At 36.9% G+C, this 25,104-nt stretch overlaps 2 protein-coding genes across 2 annotated transcripts; one reads left to right on the forward strand and one right to left on the reverse strand.

Annotated features, from left to right (window-relative positions):
- Window positions 1-2,038: 2,038 nt before the first annotated feature.
- On the reverse strand, window positions 2,039-10,037 carry LOC145217273 (cytosolic phospholipase A2-like). The gene is made up of 18 exons (XM_080084558.1): window positions 9,884-10,037; window positions 9,511-9,677; window positions 9,008-9,121; window positions 8,468-8,508; window positions 8,272-8,407; window positions 7,652-7,788; window positions 7,407-7,541; window positions 7,074-7,167; window positions 6,509-6,623; window positions 5,951-6,175; window positions 5,811-5,854; window positions 5,533-5,639; window positions 4,967-5,094; window positions 4,474-4,563; window positions 4,295-4,407; window positions 3,409-3,613; window positions 2,865-3,010; window positions 2,039-2,385 (listed from the first exon to the last, which is right to left on the reverse strand). Exons 1-18 carry the CDS (start codon window positions 9,957-9,959, stop codon window positions 2,317-2,319), a joined length of 2,142 nt encoding a protein of 713 aa, XP_079940684.1. The 5' UTR covers window positions 9,960-10,037; the 3' UTR covers window positions 2,039-2,316.
- Window positions 10,038-16,854: 6,817 nt separating this feature from the next.
- Window positions 16,855-24,263, forward strand: LOC145211169 (cytosolic phospholipase A2-like). Its single transcript, XM_080080024.1, has 19 exons — window positions 16,855-16,918; window positions 17,136-17,217; window positions 17,390-17,535; window positions 17,911-18,024; window positions 18,544-18,584; window positions 18,655-18,808; window positions 18,923-19,059; window positions 19,172-19,306; window positions 19,448-19,538; window positions 19,598-19,712; window positions 20,305-20,529; window positions 21,040-21,083; window positions 21,524-21,624; window positions 22,097-22,218; window positions 22,463-22,549; window positions 22,659-22,771; window positions 22,959-23,163; window positions 23,426-23,571; window positions 23,977-24,263. The coding sequence occupies exons 1-19, from the start codon at window positions 16,904-16,906 to the stop codon at window positions 24,052-24,054; spliced, it is 2,151 nt and encodes a 716-aa protein (XP_079936150.1). The 5' UTR covers window positions 16,855-16,903; the 3' UTR covers window positions 24,055-24,263.
- The last annotated feature ends 841 nt before the right edge of the window (window positions 24,264-25,104 follow it).

Raw genomic sequence — 25,104 nt, forward strand, 5'->3', positions numbered from 1 at the left:
CGCTGACTTCCTTTTAATGAACACTTATCCCAGTTACCACAATGGAGTTCTCTTTTAGGCAAATGCTTAGCCGGACAGGTCTAAACAATGCCAAGAACTAACAGTTTAGAAAAAAAAGGCATTCCGTTTCTTCTGAGCTAAAGCAAAGGTTACCACCAGTCTAGATATATATAGAATAAACGGTGTTAAAGCGATGGCCTAACCATTTGGACTAGAGTAGAGTAGAGATGCACCGAATCTACTTAATTTGGGTCTGCTGAAACAGAATAGTGTGGCAGCTTTGCAGAATAAATTCAGCCCAATCATTTGTGGCGTCATGCGAAGTCGAACGGTCCGTCATGACATAAAAACATAGCTATTTTCCAAGGTAAACAGTCGTGTTACACAACAGATAAGTTGTTTTTCAAGATCATTTTAGTTTTCGTTCTTTGCGTGTTAATGTTGCCAGCCGGCTAACGGATTACTTACTTATTATCTAAAGTGGAAAAAACGATAATATTTTTAAAATCATAATAGTTGACGCAAATTAGTTATGGCGTAGTTTGAAAGTGTTTGTGGTATCTTATAAGCAGAAAAGACACGTTTTACGCTTTGAAATTGTGTTTGTAAAATCGGCCATTTTTACAAGATTCGGTTTCGGCCGGAGGCAACAAATCATCGGTCGAAACCGAATCTTGTAAATATGGCCGATTCAGCAAACCGAATAGTCTGTACTATATTGAGGCGTTAAAAGTGCAATGTATACGTCCGAATACTGCAATATTTTGAGCCTGTTTTTGTTAGATTTGTAGAGTATGCTCACCTTAAAGTAATTAGTGAACCTGAGTAAGTGCGGCTAAAACTGGGTCCGAATTCCAAAATAGTCCGGAACCGACATTTTGTTCAAATAAAACCCTAATTAGGCCCGAAACATAAATTAACTAGGTAAAACTACGACATATATTTGGCCTAGTGATAAGTCTAGTTTGTATTAGGCCTCCTTTTGCAACTACAGCCCGGAATATGTTCGCGAAAAAACGGCCTAACCTACAACTTTGTATTGAACTGCCATAGGGATACGGTAATAAAAATATGTCGGTCATGACAAAGGGTAAAAAAGTGTTGACAACATTTACAAGGCAGTTTCGATACTTCAAAGGTGCATTGTGACAGAGGTCCTCCTTGAGCAATATTTCATTGTTTTTCGAAACGTTCTACAACATATCACATAGCCCAATACGTCTGGCGACTCTTATATTCGCCAGTTTGTTTGAGTAATTTGCAACTGTTTTAATTTACAACATCGTATTATAGAAAGGATCGTTCATACAGAAGTTTTGTAGCAATTTTATCAGGTGTAGAAATATTTTTATCACACAGATGTGTTTAAACCTTTCTTAAGCCTACATGTTTATAACCTTTTAGGCTACTAGGTTGTAGGCTAACTTTCTCACGAACAGTCGCACGAAGGGCAATCATTGTAAAAATCAAGCAATAAATCAATTTAAAGTGTATGCAATTAATATTTTAAAAAATGGTAAAAAGCCTGATACCCCGAATCCATACAACAATGTGCATTGTCCGTTGAAAATAAAGGGGAATATTTAACGTTGGTGAATAACAATAGTTTCACTTTCAAAGTTAACGGAATCTTTCAATAATTGATGCAAAGAAACAGCTAAGAAATAATCAACCAATAGAGGTCCATGTTTAAAACCCAAAGTCAAAGACGCACTGCACCTGAGTTTAGAAGAAAAATCGCCTGATTTTAACCGTATAGTGGTATGATCCTGGTTACACTGGTTCAAGTTATCATACCACCATTTACTCAAACCATATCAATTTAAGGTAGTTATGTGTTTTACAGACTTGCAAAATATCAGGTGTTGGATCTAGCGGCGGTTACACAGCCATTGTTGATATAAGTGGAGGAATTGTCTCACTCAAAGACGCTTTTGTATTAAATACTTTAAAATACGCAACAGGGTCGTCAAACTCATGGTCCTGGTACGTATGTTTACAGTTTCTATTCTCTTATAGAGTCGACGTATCATTCCAGTTTCTGCATTCCAGTAAGTGCTTTATTGTCAAAAAATAGAATCGTACCCAACACCTTTATATGTAAAACATTGCACAATGGAATAAAAAAGTATTATATAACGGTATACAGTATGATGGGCTACAGTGGACAACACGTTCCAAAGGATCGTCTTTAATGCAATGTACCTACAGGTGTATTTACAACAGTCTATTATATTAAGTCCAGGGTCTCTTCAGGGTATAGATTTTGTGTTTGAGGTCATTTGTTTTATTTTCCAGCTATAGATTCGAATTTATTTAGGCGTTTCCGTTCTGTAAACGCATTTTTCTTCGTTCTACTGCTTGAGCGATGTGCTTCTTTATGTCCTATAAACGAAAAACATCCTTTTTTGAATGTTAAAGGGTGCAGATTATGTTTTTGAAGTTTTTTTTACTAGAAAACGACCAGTGGAGTTTGCACCGACCAAATTATTCCTCCACAGTTTACAAACCGGTTTGCTTAGCTTTGTACACTTAGACCAAAGAAAGAAAAAACTCGATAATCGTTTAGCCGGAATTTTAGGTGATTTAACCCAAGAAAAATGGCAAATTTTTTCTGTGGCCACCGCACGTTTTTCAGCCATATCATTGTGGCCCACACAACCTTTCCTATTCCCAACCAGCTGAGACAAGATAATTAATAACCAAACCAAGTTGGTTTAAATGATCCAATGTTTCCTATATTTCGTTACTAAACTTAGCCCTAACACAAACTTTGCTTTTTACAAAAAGACGGTTTGTTTAAGCAAGGTTGCAAATTTAAACCGCTTGTGGCCATTTAACTCGAATGGTATACGTGCATATACCTCAATGTGTGATGTAACATTGTGATACATCAGTTGATGAAGCTGGTCAAACTGAAGACCGGTGTTGTTAAATTTGTAAGTGCTGTAGTTCCCATCTTTGCTGAACACTGGAAAATCATTGAAGGGTCGACCATCGTTTTTAGATGCTGAAAAATAAATAAGTTTAATCAAATCATTTATTTTTACCGTGATTGGACTAACGCTCATCTATACATCAGTGTGCATTTATTTCAATTTCCGGGAACTTAAGATGCCATTAAGGCGAAATTAGTATTTCTTTACCTTGACAGATTGCTTTTGTTCGAAGATTTTGTCTATCATTGGTTATAGCCACTACAAGTGTTTTGAAGCAGTGGTCGGCAACCGCCGGTCCGCGAGGAGTTCGTTACCGGGCAGTATACTATTATCAGGTTAAATGCTTTAAACTACTTTGCCCCTGTATCACGGGGATGATAAAATAATTTGAGCGTAAAGATCAAATTATACTATGTACTTTGGTAGAAAAATCTATTATATAGCTTTGAATAAGTATAAATATTCTTACCGTCAAATGGTCGCTTTGGCTTATAGTTTTTAAGGTTTTTAAAGCTTTTGTTGCACAGAGTAAACCACAACACTGTTGGGCAATCATCGCTGTCACTTTCAAACACCAGAAACTCTTTTGGAGGGGAATTAACCAGTTCCTTGACGTTGATTGGTGGAAAAGGAAGCCCGTCACGCCACGCGTGCTCCGCTGATTGGAGGATCGGCTGTAGCGGAAAATGGAAAGAATGTTTTGGTTTGTTGGTATTATTTTTTATCTCTAGTTGTAGTAGGTTGGTTTAAAGCAGTGGTTCTCAAACGTTTTTATTGTCGGGGCCAAATGGTATTTTTTAAGTGTGTAGGGAGCCGCAAAAAAAACGAAATCTTAAGAAATCACTAAAGATTGTTACCTTGAAAGCTAAAATAGCAATGTTTGGGGGTTTTCTGAGGTCTGGTGCGAGCCGCAAAATAAGTAGTTGGGAGCCGCACGCGGCCCCGAAAACCGAGTTTGAGAACCACTGGTTTAAAGCGTTTCTTTTACAGCAAAGCATGGCGTTTTGATATTTACTGTACCACAACCCGTTACCAATATGTATTAGGTCTAAAGTTATTTCGAAGAAAAAACGAGTGGTTTAAGCAAGATGGAACCAGCCATAAACTGCAATTATTGTTTGAAATTGCTTTCTTTTTGGTAGGATCAAAAGCACAAGTCCGAATAGAGGTAGACATAAATATATTTTGCATTTGCAAGTTTGTTCATGTAGAAACAAATTTTTCACTAACACATTCGAAGACCAAAGTAATGTAAAACAAAAAAAGTCAAATTATACACCAAACGGGCAATAGAGTGATTTTTAAGTCAACAGAAACAGTTCGTATTGTAAGCCAATGAAATATTCCACCTTTACCATGTAATCAAAGTATTCATCGTTGAGGTAATGATTCATATCGAACACGATTATGAGGTCAGACCTTCGTGAATCTCGAAGCATGCATTCCACGCTTACGTTTTTCACAATACCTAGAAACAAATAGGGAAAAACATTAATGAACTTTAGCGTTGTTCTTGTCACGTTAAAACACCAACCCGCATCACAAATTGATATTTCTTCTTCTTCAGTGTCGATTGCTTGTTTGGTCCTGTGGCCCATTCGCTCCAATATCGCTTTGTGGAAATCTGGAAATAAATGGATGATACACAAGTTGAATGAGATATTTAATCGAAGACATCCTTAACGTTGAGGCTTTAGGCTTATCAGGTAATTCTAACTAAGACAGGCTTTAAGATACGCTGACTTTTAAATTGGACTGCTAAATTTAAAAATTGTAAGACGGTTCAGTACTTTACATTTGGAACAATAAAGAAGTGAATTAGGTCAAATTTTAAACCGTGTTTTGCTGCGGTTGTCGTCAAAATTGAAATATGGATAATATTGGTTAATAGGATCTCCGATTTGCCTATAGTTTCGCGCTCACTTGCAATATTTGCTCCAGTAATGCTATGAAACGGTTTAGGATTTTGTTTTTAACAATTTGCGATTCACTAAAATCGTTGCATCTGTATGCTTGGAGTTTCATACCTGATTTGTGTCCAACATCTTGTTTTTTGGGATAAACTTCAGGCAGCGCAGGAAGGTTGTGAGCAAAGTTTGTTACAATCGCTGTTCGGTCAATAAGAAAGTTTCGGTCTTCAAACAATTCCGAGTTCCTATAAAAAAGTTTGCAAGTTGCACGCTACTTATTGTTTTGCTTTTACATTGGACCGTGTAAAGATTGTCAAAATCCCAAGCAATAAGCATGCTGAGTGTAGGAGTCGGCAACCTATGGCCAGCGGGTCAATTACGTGTGTAATACTTGTTTATAATTTTAATAACCAATCAGCAACTTGACCACATTGGGTCTTCAAAAAGGCCAAAAAACGTTTAATGAGAAGCATAACGACCAAACACACGTAAAAAAGCTTTATTGTTGTAATGATTTCGGTTTTCCCGTTTTCTGGGGCCGTAATATTCGAATTAAACTTATGTACATATCCGTGTATGGTGTTGCAATATACACTGGACTTGTAAAAGTATTAAACCAACAAATGACTAGCTCCGTGCAGCTTTACATTGGACATATTTTTTTTTTAAAGAAAAATTTTGACCTGATATCGTTGAGCAGTCCCTTGGGAAGAAGCGACGTTGCGTCCTCGTCTATTGTTGATTGTCGTCTGATCATAGTTGGTCTCATTCGTCTGCGATTTGCCACTGCCTTAAAAGCATACTTCCTTATTCAAATAGAACCGTAGCTATTTTATAGTGATAAAAAAGGCATAAATTAAATACAAAGGGTAATATCGTTTTTTTAGGATTTTCATTGTTAAATTAATTTTTCTCTTCTGAAATAAGCGATACTTATTGTGGTATAGCGGTCTGTACTTACCAAAGCGATAGCTGGGGAGCGCGTCCCATGATGACGTAATTCATCTGTAAAATATATAAACAAAAACATCTAGTTTATATCATCTGGTTGACTTGGTTACCTTATTGCTTTTCTTGAGGCTATTTCACAATTTTTCTTACCGACTAAATGGACAAACTCTGGGTTTTCTTCGGTGCCGAAATCCACCATCGTTCTCAGTAAAATAGAGAAGGCACAGCCGCAACTTCCTATGTAATAGTGCAGTGGAAATTCGGGGCATTCCCTTGTGATGACACCTTCGTCCCAGTGTGAACCGAATTGTTCAGTTGCGATGTTGACACCAAACCTCGGCATAGAGATCTCGTGCGGTGTGTTCTCGACTCGAACTTTGTTGAAATATTCATAATTTTTGGCTCCGTGTTATAAATGAAGTAAATGTGGTGCCAGCTATATCTTGTTGTAATGCAGAGCAACATGAGTTACTGTTGTCACCTCAGTTTGCGTTTATTTGTTGCAATTGATGCAAGGGCTTATGACAACCTTTGTTGATGTTTTGTCTTGGTTATTTTAGATCACATATAGTTTTAAATAGAACAGTTCTTCACTTGTTATTTTTTTCATGTTTAATATTTGACATTTGCAAATTTGATTGTTAAGATCAGCGAGTTTTGTTTTACAGTAAATTTTATATGTACACAGGCATATAAAAAGCAACTGACCGTAAAATTCGTGGGTTGGCTCCTTGTCCTTTGCATGAACAGCAGTGAATATAGGATAAGGGACGTTTACCCCCGAGATGGTTTCTCTAAGGCCAGTCATCGTTTTGTGCATTTTCTGCGACAATGATCTGGTGTCAATTTGGGCTTGTATTGTTTGATTACAGAAAGTCACATGAAAATAAGCAAAATTTAAGATCGTTTTTCAGCGATGACATGTTTTTAAACTCTGGGTTTTTGGCGGGTTGGTTCGGCTAAGCATAATTTGTGGAAACGGCGAATTGCGTCTTTGCAAACCTTACAGCACTTGGAAAGTAAATTTACATTGTATTACAGTAAGGCAAGCAATATATAATATTTTTGTATATTGCTACAGAGTAACAAGTAGGGCAAGGTTTTATAGGTGCGGTTCGGGGATAATTTCGTGCCTGATTTGTAAAAATTCATTGTTGGTTGTCAAATTCCAGTTGAGAGAAAAGCTTTAGTAAACGGCCAATAGTTATTGTTTCCGTACTACCATTATCTACTCCAGTTTTATCTCATAAATTTAATCTTTGGCTTCACCCACCTCGTCCAGCAATTTGTTTCCGACCACATAGCCGAAATAATCAACAAAAGATGTTGGTTGTTTGTAGACTTTCTTGACCGAGTGAAAATTCTTTCTGCATTGACAGCGATAAAAAAATGTACGTCAATGCAACACCGTTGAGTTACTTCTGGTTACTTATTCTCTTATACTTTTTTACCTTTCTGTAGCCTACAAGATTTGGTCTAAATAAAAATACTTTTGTGCCTTTAACCTAACGTCTTGGCCAAGTTGCTAAGTGAAAAAAGGATGAAGTGAAACGTTTAGTCACTTTTCATCCCGAAAATGAGATATTTCATCAAAGCCTTGACTTACTCATAATGGCTAAAAGTAGAAAGATCTAGAAGATCGTCGTAGGCATCTTGTTTCATCTGACGTCTGAGCCACTCATGGTATTCATCTTGTGTTTCGTTTCTTACACCGTCATGTGCAAAGGCGCTGTTTAAGTACCTGCAGAAATGGTTGCAATATGTTTCCAAAAGGCAAACTTCAATAAAGTTCCAATGACCAGCCTAATTGCATGTTTCGAATGAAGAAAATTGAAAAAATCAAAGTCTTACCATGAGGAACCGGAGAGGCCACTAACGTAAGCCAAAGTATCCAATACTCCTGCGTCTTTGAGAGCGGCCATGCCTCCACTCATGCCAATAATGGCTCTGTAACCGCCACCAGATCCAACGACTGATATCACTGGGGTCTGCAAATCACATAAATAGGCAAACGAACATCGTTACAGGCCGGATGTAGATATATCCCAGTGGTTATTGAAATGGGTCGGTTGCAACAATAAATAGGGCACTGAAAAACAAAAGGGCAGTAACGGGTCCGGCGCTCCTGACCCACATACGGACATGAAAACCCTCGATCGGGATTCGTCCCCGGAAGCGTTCTGGGTTCGAACCCCGTGAAAAATGACAATGGGTAGATGGCATAAATCTGACCAAAAAAAGAAATTCGGTCATATATCTCTTGAATCTTCTAACATAGGCAGAGCGATGAAATGTTTTCGTATTATTGACAATTCTAGCATGAAATAGTGAGTTAATATAATCTGTAAGAGCCATGGCTGTCATCGAGTTTTCTCCAGCGCTGTGAAATCAACAAGTCGTTAGGCGGGTGCTACAGAAAAAAACTTCGAAAAATATTGGTATGGGTGTCCGTTTTGGCTTTAAATTTTTACCTGTTCACGTTCGAATTCTTGCAATTGTTCTCCTAGCAGTTTTTGAATTCCGTCTCTAACTTTGGGCATTCTAAGTCTCATGAACTCTTTTTCACCGTCGCATAAGTCTTCAGACCAGCGAAAATCAGGCTGTTCTCTGATAACGAACGCAGTGTAATTGCTTCCTGTCGGTATTATTATCATTTCAAGAACTTACTGAACGTATTTCGAGATTTCCACATCGATTTCTCCATGTTTCTACGCGAGAAAGAAAAATTATACCACCTGTAACACTTTATGTCAGGTTCACGCAATATCTGTTTGCACTAGAAACACAAATTTTGTAGAAAAACGATTTTACGTTTCAGTCAAAACTTTGTTAAACAGTGTTTTTTCCGAGCTTGAATAACTAAGCGGTTTACTTATTTGCCGCACAGTCTGTTATTTTAACAATATCCTACGCTTTTTGGCGTTTTGACATGTGAAATTACGTTTGTTAAGTTTAACCGTTACCAATAGTCAAGTGAAGAAACTATCAAATACTGTCCACCGTATACAAGGGGGGAGAAGGCGTATGCATAAGTTTTAAATTTTGATTTTACCGCAGTGTTAAATAATGAACAAATACGAAAAGATTATTGTAAGCCCGTTTCGGGTAAATTTTAATGGGTGCCTTTTAGCAGTTTGACCTACATTACCTTCAGACTATTCGTTTGCACTAAAATCCCAGATTTAGCAGAAAAAAGATTTTACTTACGTGTTTCAGAACAAATGTTTTAAATACAGTTGTACCAATCCACAATTTCGCTGCATCGTAAGATATTTCTCCAACTTCGTCATCGTAGAAAATATCGTCGTCGTAGATATGAATCTACAATACATAATTTGTGTTCAAATTTATACCGAATATTGCTGCAAATTTGTGGCATAATTTACACAATCACCGCGGTATTATAACAACTGAACCCCAAAACATATGTGTTTTACATGGTTTGTCACAACGTATTGAGTATAGCGAATATTTGTTTGTTTTTTGGCATAAAATTGGGTTAATAAGCAGTTTTGTAAAAATAGGAAGATCTATGCGTACCAAGTTTATAGAGCTCTTCTGGCAAATGTAATTTTATTCCGACGTTTCGACGTCCTATGCAGGTCGCCTTCATCAGGGTAAATAACACCGAATGCGCGTAGTACAGTGCACGATAAACAAATGAAAAAAGAATGTAACGCAAGAACGTCGCAACGCAACGAAAACACCACCTTTATTGGTTGTTTGTGTATTTGTTGTTTATCTTTAGGGATTATAAAACGAAACGTTTCCTCCACTTTTGCGGTAGGCTGGTTGTCCTTAACCGGCGTCGTGTATTTATGTTTCTTGTCAAGCCAGGGGCACTGAACGGTAACGTATGGGTCGGGTGTGTCCAGCACTAGAAAGAATTGTAGTTGGCAAAAACAGGGAAAAATATTTACATTGACCTTAACATTTTTCTGTTGTGGTCAACATGCAAAAAGAACATGTACACTTTTATATTAGTTGTCAGGAAAATTCCTAAACATCTTTGCGTAGTATTTTACAAGCAAAAAATCGTTTATATTTCTATGCTGTTTTGTTGCTATCACGTTAATTTTGTACCTGCATCGTGAAAGCGTCCCAGTGAAATATTTCGATGTTCTATTATTCGTACACTCAGGATAACTTTAGGTTCCATTGGGAAAGAGCCCTACATAAATGTAAAAAGTGTTAGTTAAGCCAACTGTCACAAACATGCACAACAGTAGCGAATTTCTCGCTCAACCTAATGAAGTAAAGCAGGGGTGCGCAAGCTTTTTCACTTCGTGGCAAAAAAACAATTACCATAATTTGGACGCTTTTATGTAACACAAGACGATTTTACTTTGTTGCATACCAATTATGCCTATATTGAGTTGACAAGTAAAATTCGTATCTGATTCTAGCCGCTCTATTGTCAGGTCGCAGAAAAATAGCACCGGGTTGCACACCCTGAAGTAAGTGTAGCGAAGTTTGTAAAACATGGAACCGATTAAACGATTTTGAATTCAAAAAAAAATCGACTTCCCATGCTTGTTGGTCAACAAAAAATAAATGACTTGGTTTTTCTTACAATTTTGCTTTGCTAAATATGTAGATCGTCCATTGACCCAACTATGGCCATATGAATCAATGTTGTGCATCGACCCCATTCGCAATAAATAGCCGCAGTTTAAACTAATAAAATTAAAGTAGCCTACTTGACCGTTGACTATACCAAGCATACCTTGAGTTCGGCCATCGTGCTGGTCTGCTGGTTTTTAAATGGGAAATCTTTGGTTTAAGGTAATAACTACAAATAGTGTAAACAATTATTTCAGTACGTTTAGTGCAACCTGCAATTAAATTTTAAATCCTTCTAATCCAGCGGTTCCCAAACTGGGGTCCGCGGTCCTTTAGGGGTCCGTGAGGCAATTTTGGGGGGACCGCGAAGCGGGTAAAGTAATTCTATAATCTTATTTAGCGTCAGTTTGTGCCACTGAATAAGTTTAAATCAAGAGAATTGAGAAATCGACTGTCTCCATTGCTAAACAATAGCCTTTATTAAATGACAACTATCAAAAATGCAATTGTTCGCGCACAATCGTACTGCTTTTTGTCTTGTCTGTAATGTCACAAGCTGTGTTTAAATCATTATTATGGGCAATTTTGCATAACTAGCGAAAATCCTGCAATCAACTTTCGTTTTTCTGAAATACACATTCCAGCTTAAGGACCGCGAGCCCTCGAAATAATGGCAAAGGGACCGGTTTGACAAAATAATGAAAAAGTTTGGGAACCACTGTTCTAATCGGTTCAATAAAAAAGATACAAACCGGTCCCGGTCAGATTTTAGGGCCCGAATCCGAAAGTACATGTCCAAAACCCAGCACCAACCCAGTTTTTATTAAATAAAGTTTCATTGTAAAAGCATAGAGCCAATAAATGATAAGCTGCAGACAGTGCATACTGTTTCGACCATGTTTTTTTTCATTGTTACTCCCAATAAACTGGAGTGCCGTTGGATGGCTACACTATAGCTAATACGGTCGATCTCTCGTCACCAGCTGCACTGATAAGACCACATCGTCGAAACAGAGTGCCCTGTCTGCAGCTTAAAGTTTCTTTGTATTTAAACCTAAGTTTAAATCCGACCTTGCATTTCTGATTCCATTACACTTTTGCACCAATTATTTTACAACAATATGCTTTCATAGTTCATACGTATATCGCCTTTTATTTGTACCTCAGCGTTCAAAGAAAACCTGACTGTCAGCGTCTAATTGTTACTTCCCAACTATATCCGTATGCATTATATAACATTTCACATAACACAAAATATCCCACTTGAGTCAAAGGGGTCTGTGTTTAAGATATTACTTCCTTCTCTATGAATTAATCAGTTACTGGCCTGCCATGAGTTTCCCGTCGCGCCACGTGGTGCATACAATTGAAACGCAAGTTGGGGAAAACCATAGAGCTAAATCAATAGGAAGAGATTAAAAAAGTGGTTTCTTTGGGGAACTTATTGTCGTCGACAAGCGTTGCGACTTGCGAGTGAAAAGTTTATTGCAATATATGTACCATCTGTCCAGTATGTGTTGAAATGTTATCGAAGCTGCGCACAAATGTGACAAAAACGGACATGCTCTTTAACTCAAACTGTATTGTTTAAAAACAATAACAGTAATATAAAAAACTACAAAGGCTTAGTTTATATTAGTCCTACACATTTTGTCATCTATCCTTTTGTTGCATGTCCATAGTTGTTCTAAATATGGCAACAGTAAGTGTTTATTGTCTTTGTACTATAACTTTTACCCTTAATGTCAACAATTTTGCTAACCTAGTGTTTCTAAAATTGTAGATTCTACGGTTAATCAAGATTCGCAATATATTGTTAAAACTAGTCTTGCAACCTTTTTTCTCAAACGGTCATCCTTGTTTATTGCACAAATTGGTAATTATATCAAGCACATTAAGACTTGCAATCATAACAATACATTGCTTAACTGTTCGATTGTAAACAATAACACGACAGCTGTACTACGTAACGGTTGCTATCATAGAAACAGATACACAGAAAATACCACAGAGTTCTGCTAGAGCGCAAAAGGGTAATCAGTTGGGCTTTATATGTTTTTAACCTTTTTAAAATTAGTCATTATTTACCTTTGTCAACAGGGTAGGCTACACCCCTATGTTATTATTTAAGCTTTCGTGAAACCCCTACAGTTTCTTCACAAAGAATGAAAATATAACAGCACTTGAAATTTCCTGACAATGCAGTGGTTATGCTTTCTTACCGTAAGCATGATGATATGTAAGGATAGGATTGCAATCGCGTAACTGTACCTACGTAGTCTACTGTGATAATTTTTGCAATCCAATCCTTTCTAATGCATTTTCTGTTGCTATAATCTGCACATTTTCACTTTTCCTCTCACTACATTTACGACTTTCTCACTTTACCCACTTTTTTGACTCAGTAACCTAACCTTAAAAACAAATCTAAGCTTTTTTAAAAACAAAGCTAGAGCTTTATATCACAGACAAACCATTTGTGAAAATGAGTAATAACATTACTGAGTGTTTTTCTACTTCAAATAAAGAAGAGAAGACAATTCATGTTCTCTGTTTTCGAAGCAACCACCTGCTGACGTAAGAAAACAAACCCATGAGTCAGAGTGACATCACAGCTACTACGAAAGATACCTACAACCGGTTGGTGACAACAATACGTCAAATAGTTTCGAGGGTAATTTGGGTCAAACTGCTTGTAACCAACTATAAAAAATCACCCAAAATGGGCTTACAATAATTAATCTTTCCATATTTCTTCGTTATTTAACACTGCAGTAAATTCAAAACTTTATACACACGTTTTCCCCCTTTGTATCAATGGGCAGCTTTTTGATATATCAAAAAGAAACTATAGTTTCTCAACTTGACTGTTGGTATTAGTTGAACCTAACAAACGTAATTTCACATTTCAAAGCTCAAATACAGTGGGAAAATAGTTTGAATAGCAGACTGTGCGGTAAATAAGTAAACCGCTTAGTTATTCAAGTTTAGAAAAACACTGTTTAACATAGTTGGAACAAAATTACAAAAGTCAACGTTTGTTACAAGATTTCAGGTCTTTTTTACATAAAAAAAATACCAACAAAACTACAGAATAATGCGGCGGGGATATAAGATGTTCTTGCTAATTTTACATGTATTTCCTAGATAAAGTTGTAAAATGATATGGTGTATCTAAATAATTTCATGTGGATTTAATTGTTTCAAAATGCAAACTATCTCAAACGCACACATGTCAAAAGTCACGTCATAAAGAATAAAAAAATACTGACAGGCAAAAGTGTCATTGTGAGTGTGCATGCTAATGATGACTCAGCATTTCCGCATTTCAAACAAAACGTGATGACGCGACGCACATGGGGACTATAAGTGACGTGCGCTTTCGTTTCCAATCTTTGTATTCAGAAGATCTTAACCACGTTTGCACGAAACTTTTCTATTACAAACGAATATGAGATCTATCCGTCATCTTCTGAACCCTTTACTACTAAAGTCTGTTTGTTTTCGATTTGGTGGGTGTTGGGTTTTTGGGGGAATTTCTCCTCGGGACAGGTACGCTGTACACTCGGGAGAAATCTCTGTGACGTAAACGTTGGCAAATTAAGCTACAAATTGTTGTGTTTCAAATGAACAAAAGCCCACTAAATCTGTTTAATTGTGTAACTTTCATCATTCTCTTGTTTGGGCGCTTTTCATGTAATCGCCCTTTCTTGCGTTCGCATACCTACGACATAGTATTTATACGGTTCCTTTCGTTACGAAATGGAGAGTGTTATCCTCGGGCAGTCGTCCAGCGTGTATGCTGGACTGATTGCCCTGTTGCTGCCTGTGAAGTTGTACGCTTGTTGAATGCAGTTCTGAGTACCAGATTACTGTAGGTTTGGCAGTTGAATGTCTTAGCATTGTGTCTGGTGTATTATAATCGTTTGTGTGTTTTCTTTTATTAAAATCACTTGGTGGAGTGGAACTAGCTTTGGTTTATAGACAGGTTTTATCTTCATAAAGTAATTTAACTCTAACTAAAAGTTAGTTCTTACACAAAAGCAATAAGCGAATTATGAACTCACGCAATAATAGAATAAACTAGATCAGTGGTTCTTAACCTTTTTTCCTTGCTGCACCCCTTTCAAATCACCAACCAATTTTCGCACCCCCTTTCATATCACTAACCAATTTTCGCCCGCCTTTCTGTAATTGCTTAAATAGAATAGACCTAACCAATCTTAATGATTTAGCATCCCCGCACCCCCTAGGAACAGTTCTCGCACCCCTTGGGGGTGCGTGCACCCCAGGTTAAGAACCCCTGAACTAGATAATATAATCTATATTAACGTAAGAGTATACTCCAAATTAGGTGGCGTTTTATAGCTCAAATAGTTAATTTAGACCAAAAGGCTACCTAGAAACGTTACAGGGGCATCAATCAGAAATATTAACTGGCTTTGACCTTTCTAACTTTCAAACTGGAATTTTCACTCATTTTCGAAAAAACATATTTCGGTACTCATATTTTTAATATTGTGTGGACAAAACTTTTGTTGAAGTTTGTGTTTTTTAAAGTAATATTTCACTTTAAAACGGCCTTATTCATATCGTCGAAATTCCCTAATGGTTTAAACTGGATTCAAAGACAATTTTTATTCCGTTTTGGAGAAATACAGTATTTTAGACAATGATTGATCAACAATTTCAGTTTTGGGCATTTTTCAGTAATATTTATGACAAAAAAGTTTCAAGTTAAGGATGTTTACATTTTTTTGAAAAAACATGGCCGTCAGTTTTTGACAAATCCAGCATCAAACAAAATTTGTGAAAGCATCAAGCCGACATCGATTTGGTTTCTTTTATGGTTTTGCCCAGTTGTGGCATTGAACAAAATAGGGAAGGCCTGGATTAGCCTGTTTATATACTCCCAACAAACTGGAATGCCGTTGGATGGCTAAACTAGCCAATGTGGGCTGTGTTCTGTCACCAGCTGCACTGATGAGACCTCATAGGTCGAAATAGTGTTGTTTTTAGTTAAACAAAGAATGGTTGTCCTCCTTATCGTGTTTTAAGTTCAGGTAACCCAAAAATGATTGCTTGATTCTTAACCTGTGAATTTGTTCGGTCTTGTGCATCCTGTTTAATCAAGGTCTTGTACGCTACACATATTGAAAGACCATTATCGTGTAGCATTCTGAATTGCTTTCTGTTGCACCTTGTATTGATGCATAGCAAACAATACAAGTTATGATTGATAGCTATCTGATTAAGAAGATGAATCTTAAATTAAATCACAGAAGGTAGTAAACATTTCCTGTTTTCTTGAGTCATATTTGTAATGGGAAGCGCTTTGCCGGCTATGAAGTAATATGTCAGTAGGCATCTGTTATAACAAATAACTTTTGATACTATAGGAATTTCGATATTATACCTTTAGCTCACACGTTACTTATGTTGGCTTGCGTGATCAGCCTATTCATGCCCGGTTGGTTTTGTTCAATTGTTTATTTTTCAATCGTTCGGCCACATGTTTAGTAGGCGTTGCATGTTTTCGTCTCCTACTATTAAACGCAAGCAACCGGCCTAACTGTAAACCCACAGTCCAGTTAGTATTTGCCGCAGTAAACAGAGTTAGAAGACAGCTTGTTAATTTGCAATCGTAGTGTAGCCAGGTTACTGGACCATATTAACATGCCCACAGCATAGCATCAACTGTGGTGCTTTGTTGCCGTAAAACAGAGGTTCTTAACCAGGGGATAAATTTGGCTCAAAGGATACGTTTACCAGGTTTGGGATCAACAAACTTAGGGATGCGGGTTAAGAGTGTGAAAGAAATTTAAATTACGTGTTCGAAATCTACCGAAGAGAAAAAAAATAAAAGGATTCTTTGCGGTAGAATGACAAGTTTTGTATGGGATATTGAAATAAACACCTTTTATACGTAAACGCTCAGACTAACGAGTTGGAGGGCCGAATGCAGATACGGGGATTATCTCTAGTCACAGCTTAGCATCAATTGAGGCTCAGTCGATTGCAGGCCCGGCTCAGCGGTTTTAGGGGTGACCTCTGCGTCACAGTCAAAGTTGTTTTCCAAGGGAAACATCTGTGATGTAAGGGCTGCTGCACACAAAAAAACACTCTTGCTAACGTTGACTGTTAAACTTGACCGGGACTAGAGATAATCCCCGTCTCTGTCTGTGCATTTGGCCCCTAGAGCCGCGGCAGTACGTTTAAATTTACCCCTAAAATTTACGCAGCCGCATAAGCGGGGCAGTTAACACCACTAATTAACCGAGTTTCTGCACACGGATCAACAGACCGTGACAGAAATAATCCCAGGTTCAACGATAATCCAGGTTTCTGCATTTGGCCCAGAAAGTACAAATTTACACGTATACACGTACAAGTTGAGTATGTTGTAACCTCAGACCAAGTTGTTAGTATCGGTTGATTTTTGTGTGGAAATGATTGAAATTTTTATAGCTTTTTACCAGGTATTGCTCTTTTCAAATACATTTAGTTCACCTTTTTTTGCAAAGCACCTTGAACAACAGGATGTCAGAAATACAGGTGCAATACTTATTTATACCTTTACTTCGTATACCCAACCATTATTTGAAAAAAAGACAATCAATTACTTTTAATGCGGTCATTGAGTAAAAGATTTGTCAGAAACTCCATGATTTTTTTTCTTCTTTTAATAACTGGTCTTCGAACAACCATGCCTACAGTTTCCTATTGGTTATATCATGTTCTATGATGTTTTGACCTATTTTTTTACCTTTAGAATAATTGGAAACCGAGGACCGTCTTAAGCGTGAAAATAATTGAACACAAAGATCTCAAGTTTGGATGGTTCAGCGGAAGTAGTAAGTGTTTATTTATCCTTTTCATAACACATTAATTTCAGAAGCTGTATTCACACTTTCGTTTATAGACTTCTCCAGTCCAATGGTTCTTAAAAGATTTTTTGACAGATTTAGTACATTTCGGTCCATGTATTAACATATTAAGGTACTAATTCTGTGTCAATCTTCTCAGAACCCTTTGTCACTGTGAACTGTCCTTGGCTGGAGAAGAAACAGAAATATTCGACCTTGGTAAAACACAAGCCGACTGCGGTTGTAAATGAAACGTTTCGATTTGTTATTCCAGACTATCTTTTGCGTGAAGAACAGACAGTGGAGGTAAGAATATTTACAACGTTACTACTTTATCTTTACTAATGTTGCAAAAATTATTGTTGAGGTTCTGCGGTTAAAAGGATTCGGCCTGTTAAATCATCAGATGCAGTCTTATTAGTAGCTAACCATAAACTTATTTAGAGAGTTAAATTGTTATGTTGCCTTTATAAAACATCCTCAAACTTGGTCCAGAGTTTCATGAGCCTGGCATCTTTTTATCAACGTTTTATTCAATTCATTTTTATAAAAGCCAGCTAAGGCTTTTATGACTTGAAACTTAGATTTGTGCATAAAAATAGTACTGCCTTTGAAAAAACTCCTTAACTCAAATTGTAAAAATGTATTTTCTATGAGGTTATAACTAAATGATGATTTCAGATTACAGTTTTGGATCAAGGCCGAATCTGGAATGGAACCCTTGCAACATTCGTATTTAACGCTTTCAGTCTGGAAATGGGGAATACTCTTTCCAAAACGTTTGTTATTGATAAAGTAAGCCAATAGAACCAATGTGGGTTGTACTACAAATATCCTTGACAATTCGCTGGCTAGGATTTTAACGAGTAGATTACTCTTATCTAGTAAGTTTCATGGGTAAGGTGGCTAACATAGTACAAATTAGCTTTGAAAGAGGGGTGTGCAACCCGCGAACCAAATTGAATAAAGGTTGTGCGGCCCGCAAATATTTTTGGATTTTATGTGAAATGTTGCCCGTTAAACTAGAATAGTTCAGCGTTGGCGAGCACTCGCAGTGCCATTTTCTGCAACCTATCAATACGACTAAAATCACGAAATATGCTGGCAGTTAACTAAAAAAAACTCAATATATGCGTGTTTTATACGTAAACAGGCAGATTGTTGTTGTTTTTTAAGAAGCGGTTCTTTGTCTAATTAGGTTCATTGTATTTGGCTAATCAATGATAAAGGTGGCGCATCCTATCTTATAACATTGCACACAAATGTTTGTGCCGCCTAAAATAACCAATTAAAGTCAAATTTTATGTTTTACAGGAGGGTGGAGAATTGTTTGTTGAGTTCTTAAAGGATGTTCGGTAAGCATCTTTATTTTCTCTTCATCATTAATTGATGTAAAAAGTGTGATTCTTACGCTGTTAACTTAAGTGAGAAACCGAACTATCGTTTATCAACGGACATTTGTGAAGAAGAGAAAGAGTTTAGAAAACGAAGAATGCCCAAAGTAAAAGATGCAATTGAAGCCGTGCTAAAAAGCTCTAGGTTTAATTTTGAACCGAATATGGACTTTGACCTTGATCAGGTAAAAACTTTTTTCCACAATAAGACAAGTTACGTGCTAACACAAAGGTTTGACTGCAATATAAGAATATTTTATCCAACGTTTGACAAGATAAGTTTGACAAGTTTTTTACAGACCCCCGTAATATCAGTTGTTGGATCTGGCGGTGGTTACAGGGCAGCTATTGGTATGAGTGGAGGAATGGCCGCTCTCAAAGACGCTGGTGTATTGGATACTTTGACATACGCAGCCGGACTGTCAGGGTCATCCTGGTACGTATTGCTCATCATAATCTTTCATTTTACTGCCCCCTGCCCCTTGTGTTTCTGACTTACTATATTTCTTACTTTTTGTTGGGTAATAATCTACTTGTGATATCTCCAGGTATCTGTGTAGCGCCTACGCACAAGATGGAGTAAGGAATGAAACCCAGGACGAATATCACAAGTGGCTGCAGCGTCAGATGGAAAATAGTGTCTACTGGACTGCATCAGGCACCCTTTCAGACAGCAAATTCAGGTCAGGGCTTGTATTGTAAATCCCAAATTTTGTAGTTTGTATCAAAACTATAACCGCAAAAAACATATTAAGTCTCAGTAAATATAATCAACCAACCAATAGCCCGTATTCCAAAGCATTCGCCAAACATTTATATTTTAGTGAGTTCAGCTCTTTAAAAGAAGCACATTGCCAACCCAATGGACTAGTGGACCGTTTTGGCTACGCTGTCGGAAAAAACCTACTCGGTGACGTAAGAACTTCGTGTGACGTCATCATCGCCTGAAATAACACAATTTTGTTTTCGTGCAGAAAATAAGCCACACGATGTCGCAAATCCGAAAACAGGTTTCTAGTGGGGAAGTCCCGTACCCGTTACTCACTTCTGCACACTTTAAGGGAGACGTTGGTAGCGATAAGTTTAGAGGTAAACTTTTTTCTAATTTTGCCGGTTTTCGCTGTTCTGATGGTGTACTTACTGGATTGGTCGTCTAAAGCAGTGTTTTTAGACCATGCGAATTTTTTTACCTGTTTCAAAGTTTAAACCTATGTTGGTAGTATACTTTTTGGCAAGATCTTTAAGGCTTTCTAGTTAACTTAAACTAATAAATAGCTTTGAATCAATAGCATATTACGAATAATAGATTATTAAACAAATAATGTTATGACAAAAATAAATTGGTATAAAGTAAAAAATTCGCTAAGACCCCTTTATTATTTCATTTAGATTTTTTAAAATCACCGAACTGTAAACGTTCTTTTTAATGTTCTTTTATTCTCCAAGTTTAGAAAGGTTGAGAATCAATGGGCTATAGGGCAGTTAGACTCTTGCATTTCTGCTTTAAACGCAACCATATCTACTTATGACTTAAAACTGTGCTTGTGATTAAAAATTTAGCCCGCGTAGCTCAGTTCGTAGAGCGCCAGTCCATGAAAGGTTTGGGAATGCTTGAGAGGCCGACTTGATTTGGTACAAAGCCTTCAATAGGCCTGGCGAACTATAACTTATCTAATTGTAGTTCACATCGAAAACACACCGCACGAGATCTCCATGCCGAGGTTTGGCTTCAACGTCGCAACAAAACACTTCGGATCACACTGGGACGAAGGTGTCATCACAAGGGAATGCCCCGAATTTCCACTGCACTACTACCTTGGAAGTTGCGGCTGTGCTTTTTCTGTGTTGCTGAATTCTTTCGTACAAAGTGGCTCCGAGGCTGACCCAAAGCTTCTTGCATGGATCAGTAAGTTCAGTTTAACTAAATACTTAACAGCGGGTTATTACAGGCGCCAATAGGTAGAGCTGCTAGCATACGAACTCACAACATACAAAGTTTGCAAAATACCGATAAATGGCGTAAAGAGCAAAGTTATTAAAATTTAAAGTAAGAGTGGTATAAGGTTGAGAACTAAGTTTATAAGTTGTTTTGATTCTTCTTCTTATTATTATAATTGCAAAACATCACCCCAACCCTATTAGCCCTACCCATCAGCTTTTTACACAATTTGCTTTTAAATATTCGTAAATGCTCATTGCGCTATCCATCAAATTTGTCTGTTGCGAGTTCTTACGTTTATAGAAGCACTTATGGCAATAATTAAAACCCATGCGGCTTATCTTAATCGGGCCACTGCGTTCTGTCCACCTAACAATGTGATATTAAACAGTTGTATCGTCTCATATTGTTCACAGCACATTATTTTATTGAAATGTTTCAACATTATGGTAAAATGGTGATATTTTATGTTTTTAGATGAAATGAGGAACCAAGAATACACACCTCATGCTTTCACCATGGTAAGCATTACTATCTTACACACATAGAAAAACTTCAAGTTTCGAAACATATGGTAGCCTTTCGACACCTTTCGATAACTATGAAACAAATTGATAAGTTCAGCACACAAATATGTCGCTTGCGTTCAATGTTACCGTTAATTCGGGTGCATTTGCTGGACATCAGTAACATTTGAGACATAGCTCTCTAACGTAAAAAAACATTTTCGTGCTTGTCATCTCAACAATTATCACTAGCAGTAAGATTGAAAAATCACGATCCAGATATCATTTGCAACAATTACTGCCTTCGATCCGATCTCGTTAAGAAGGACTTAATGCATTTCTGCTCACGGACAGAATAATAGTTCTGGCACCTGCAAAAGCGTGTGAACAATTGTAAAGACAACAACTGTGTTTTTTTAATCTTTCGAAACAGCCTTACTATTTGGTATTTACAGGCTCATGAGAGCCGTCAAATCGAGACGAAGACACTTGAGGAGAAAGGACCTAATATCGCTAAAATGCCTGCAATACCAGGGGGCATCGTGTACAATGTTAAGTAAGTTTGCTGTTACAAGTTACAACCATCGAAATGCATGGTTATTGTAGTTGTTTTATTCCGATAAATAACAATAGCACAGCTGCAAATTATTATTGGTCGTTGGGTACAATCAAATGATCAACCGGTAAATGGTTTTATAACAAATACAAAAGATATGTTGTTTACAAACAGTCGGTTAAGCACTTTTTAAAATTTAAGCAAATACTACTTCCCTGCAGATCTTGGTATTTTCTGTGTTTTTTTGTGTTTTTTTGGCAGAAAAACAAGTGAAAACACGTAACGCGATTTGAAACTACTAAACATTTTTTTGCGTTTAAAATAAGAGAAAATTATCCTTTTACAAATTTTGCTTGATACTTTAGCTGCGCTGCTACGATTTTTTTCACCGAACGAGATTAACCTTTATTCTCCAGGCACATTGAAAAAACCTGTTACCGGGTCTTGATAAGGGTCGTTTTTCTTTCTGCAGAAAGATGGTCACTGACCGTACTTATCTTTTTGACCGAACCTCTGAAGTTAATAATGTGGTTCACAATTTGAAAGAAGAGTTGCCGAGTGTTTATGATGAGCTATCTTATACTTCTTGTCCAGGTTTATTATCTAGTCTCTATTTAGAGGCCACGTATGCATACGTTTATTTGGAAGGAATTATTTTTGGAAAATACTAAGTTTAATTAAAAGTGCAAACGAAAGAAATTTGAAAGCTTGTATTCTTTTCTAATAACAAATTTGTGATCTTTTGTATTTAGAGTCTATATTATTTTTGCAAAATCTGAAAATTCCTCGTAAATTTGTTTTAAAGGTACAATGAAAACTTAAACTTTTTTTTTGTTAGAATTTCAGAAAATTGTTGAGGAACTGGGAACCAGATACCAGAAGGATATTGATAGAGAAAGACCATATTTGAGTGTTTGTGATGCAGGTAAAAAAAACACTTTAATTGAAAACGACCTTCAAAAGAGAAAAAACGTCTATCGAAGTTTAATGACTTGACGAAGTTTCGTTGTTTTGGTAATAGATTTTATGTGTAGGAATTGTACAAAATGTGAATGTGGAATCTTTTCTGAGAAAACCAAGATTTTCAGATCTCATCATCGTTTTTGATTCAAACGGTTATAAGAGTGATGATTTTTTTGATTACAAGGTTGGTGAAAGTAAGATGTTTCCATTTGTCCGTTGATAAAAACGTTTTGTTAATACAAGCCAATCTTCTATTACTCCTTTCTATTGGGGTCAAATAATACATCACATTTTAAAGTTTAGTAACAATCACGTGACTGTTTGACCGGGAACATGTACCGCTTTTGAATTTCTTTTGTGCCAATTTTTAGCCAATTATCCAGTCGGCAGTTCATGCTGCAAGAAACGGTCTACCCTTTCCAAATATCCAAATTAAGCGTTTGGTTCACGAGCCTCCTACCAGGTTTTTGGCGTTTGAAGGTGAAACTGACGACTGTCCCACTATTCTCTGGTTCACCCTGTGCAACAAAAACTTCAAAGAAATGGAACATTATGAACCGAAGATTCCGTACAACGGTAATCTTTGAATATAGTTTTCAATGGGATTTGTTTAGTCCAATATTATTCTTTGTTTGTATTTTACACAAACATAACCACCAATAAAACTTAAACTCCTTTGCATACCAGAGGGATGTGGTTAATAGAACAACGATTATTAAATGTCCAAAAGCACAAACACAATCACTGTCCCAGATAATGTGCAGTTTATAATTTAATGAGTTATTACAATAGAAGTGATCCCGTCAGTTAAAAACTCAATGCGATGTATTTTTCTCAGAATCTAAGAACAAGGGACGACCTTTTAATGACTTCCCGGTGTACAGCAGTGGGACTCATTATGGGACTTCTGAGCTGAAATACAGTAAACTTCATTTCCAGCAATTGCACGAGTTGATGTATCACAACGTCACATCGTGTATGCCGGTAAGTCAATTTAACCTACTTTGTTTTAAATATGCAACAAAAATAACGGAGCAGGGTGTGAATTATAGTTTGTTAAGCAGTAGTATTGCCTTTACGTTTATTGTTATCACGTTAAGCAAAGAACAAACAACAGAGTTCTGACCTGGCAGTGAAAATTGGAATCCCCGATCACTGCTTTTGAAATTTTGGATCTCTTGAAAAGCCTGCTCATTTCGTGGCAACATTTAATTAGTAGACAGGGGATTTTGTTATCAAACTTATCTAGATAAACCCAAAATTATTATTCTGCAATTGGCAAACGACGTGCTTTGCAACACATTATCAAGATCACACATGTGTTATTTCTGATGTCCATTTATATATGCTCATAATCCATTCATTTATTCCTATTTAATCTTCTTGCAGTACATTAAGCATCACATCAGAAAGGCGGTGGCACGGAAAATGCGAAAAGTAGAACGTGATCGACTGAATGGCCAATAAAGAAATTACCAGATATTTAGTTGTTTGTTTTAGAAAAACTGTAGATGTAAAATTGTAGCTTTACAAATGTTTTCGCAGCGCTAATTTTATGTTCAACTGCAGTTTAAACATATATTCAACACGACGAGTGTTTGAAAACAAACAATGAACAACAATATAATTGACGTGCTTTATCGTTTTCTTTTTGTGACTTTATGTTTCATTTTCATTTGTCACGATACCTGTAATAAATTGTATACATTTTTTCAAGGAGGGGGGTTATTCACTTAATGTAAAGTGTTGCCGGGCGTCTTAATACAGGGCAACAAATCTAAAGAATGACCTCTTTTTTGTAAATGTTGTCAAGCTCCCTTGAGCACATTGATTGGAATGTAGACGCCGCGCGTAAATTTGCGGTGATTGGCTGCTCGTGGGCCAAGTCACGTGATGCTTTGGTTTTTTTGCAGTTCGGAAAACGCCGGGTGGTATCGCTTGGGTTTTGTGGTGATTGTAGTGTTTTTATGTAGTAAAGCTTTTGCCACAGTTTTCGAGTTCCCGCAGTTATAAGTTATGTGCCAGCGCTTCTTTCAGATGTTAAAGAATTCAATTTTCAACTTACATTTTCTAAATATCCGGTAAGTGCATTAACAAATCCGATAGTTTGGTTGTAAACTACTCTGTTTTAGGTTACAGCTTTTTAAGGCTAATAATGCTATGGACTGTTTAGCTCGCAGCAAACCATTAGATTGGCAGTAAAATGACAATTCGAGTAAAATTGCAATTTTGATTGTAAGTTTATTTAACGTATAAACACCTGACATGACTTTGTTACAATATAAAATAAATTATAAACAATATTTTGCTTTAAACATGTAGTGAATGCCACGTCATTTGTGGAGTCAATTTGATGCTACTCGAATCGACAGAGCTAGAAGAAATATGTGACAACGTCCGCTATACGGATGAGACACTTGTTTTTATATGGCTTGCTTTGAGTTAGAAGTACATGGGCCATGAAATAAGGGCCATTTTTCGGTGTCGCCTATTTTTTGGGCAACCTGGCTAAACATA

This window comes from Phallusia mammillata, chromosome 1 (assembly GCF_965637545.1).
Source record: "Phallusia mammillata chromosome 1, kaPhaMamm4.hap1.1, whole genome shotgun sequence".
In the NCBI taxonomy this organism is placed as follows: Eukaryota; Metazoa; Chordata; class Ascidiacea; order Phlebobranchia; family Ascidiidae; genus Phallusia; species Phallusia mammillata.

Coding starts and splice junctions, on each gene's coding strand:
- LOC145217273 (XM_080084558.1), bottom strand. CDS start 9,959: ATGGAACCTAAAGTTATCCTGAGTGTACGAATAATAGAACATCGAAAT. Junction 7,542..7,651: donor GGCCTCTCCGGTTCCTCATG/GTAAGACTTTGA, acceptor CCATTTCTGCAG/GTACTTAAACAGCGCCTTTG. Junction 3,011..3,408: donor GCCAAAGCGACCATTTGACG/GTAAGAATATTT, acceptor TTTATTTTTCAG/CATCTAAAAACGATGGTCGA.
- LOC145211169 (XM_080080024.1), top strand. Junction 19,713..20,304: donor TGGTAGCGATAAGTTTAGAG/GTAAACTTTTTT, acceptor ATCTAATTGTAG/TTCACATCGAAAACACACCG. Junction 22,772..22,958: donor ATGATTTTTTTGATTACAAG/GTTGGTGAAAGT, acceptor GCCAATTTTTAG/CCAATTATCCAGTCGGCAGT.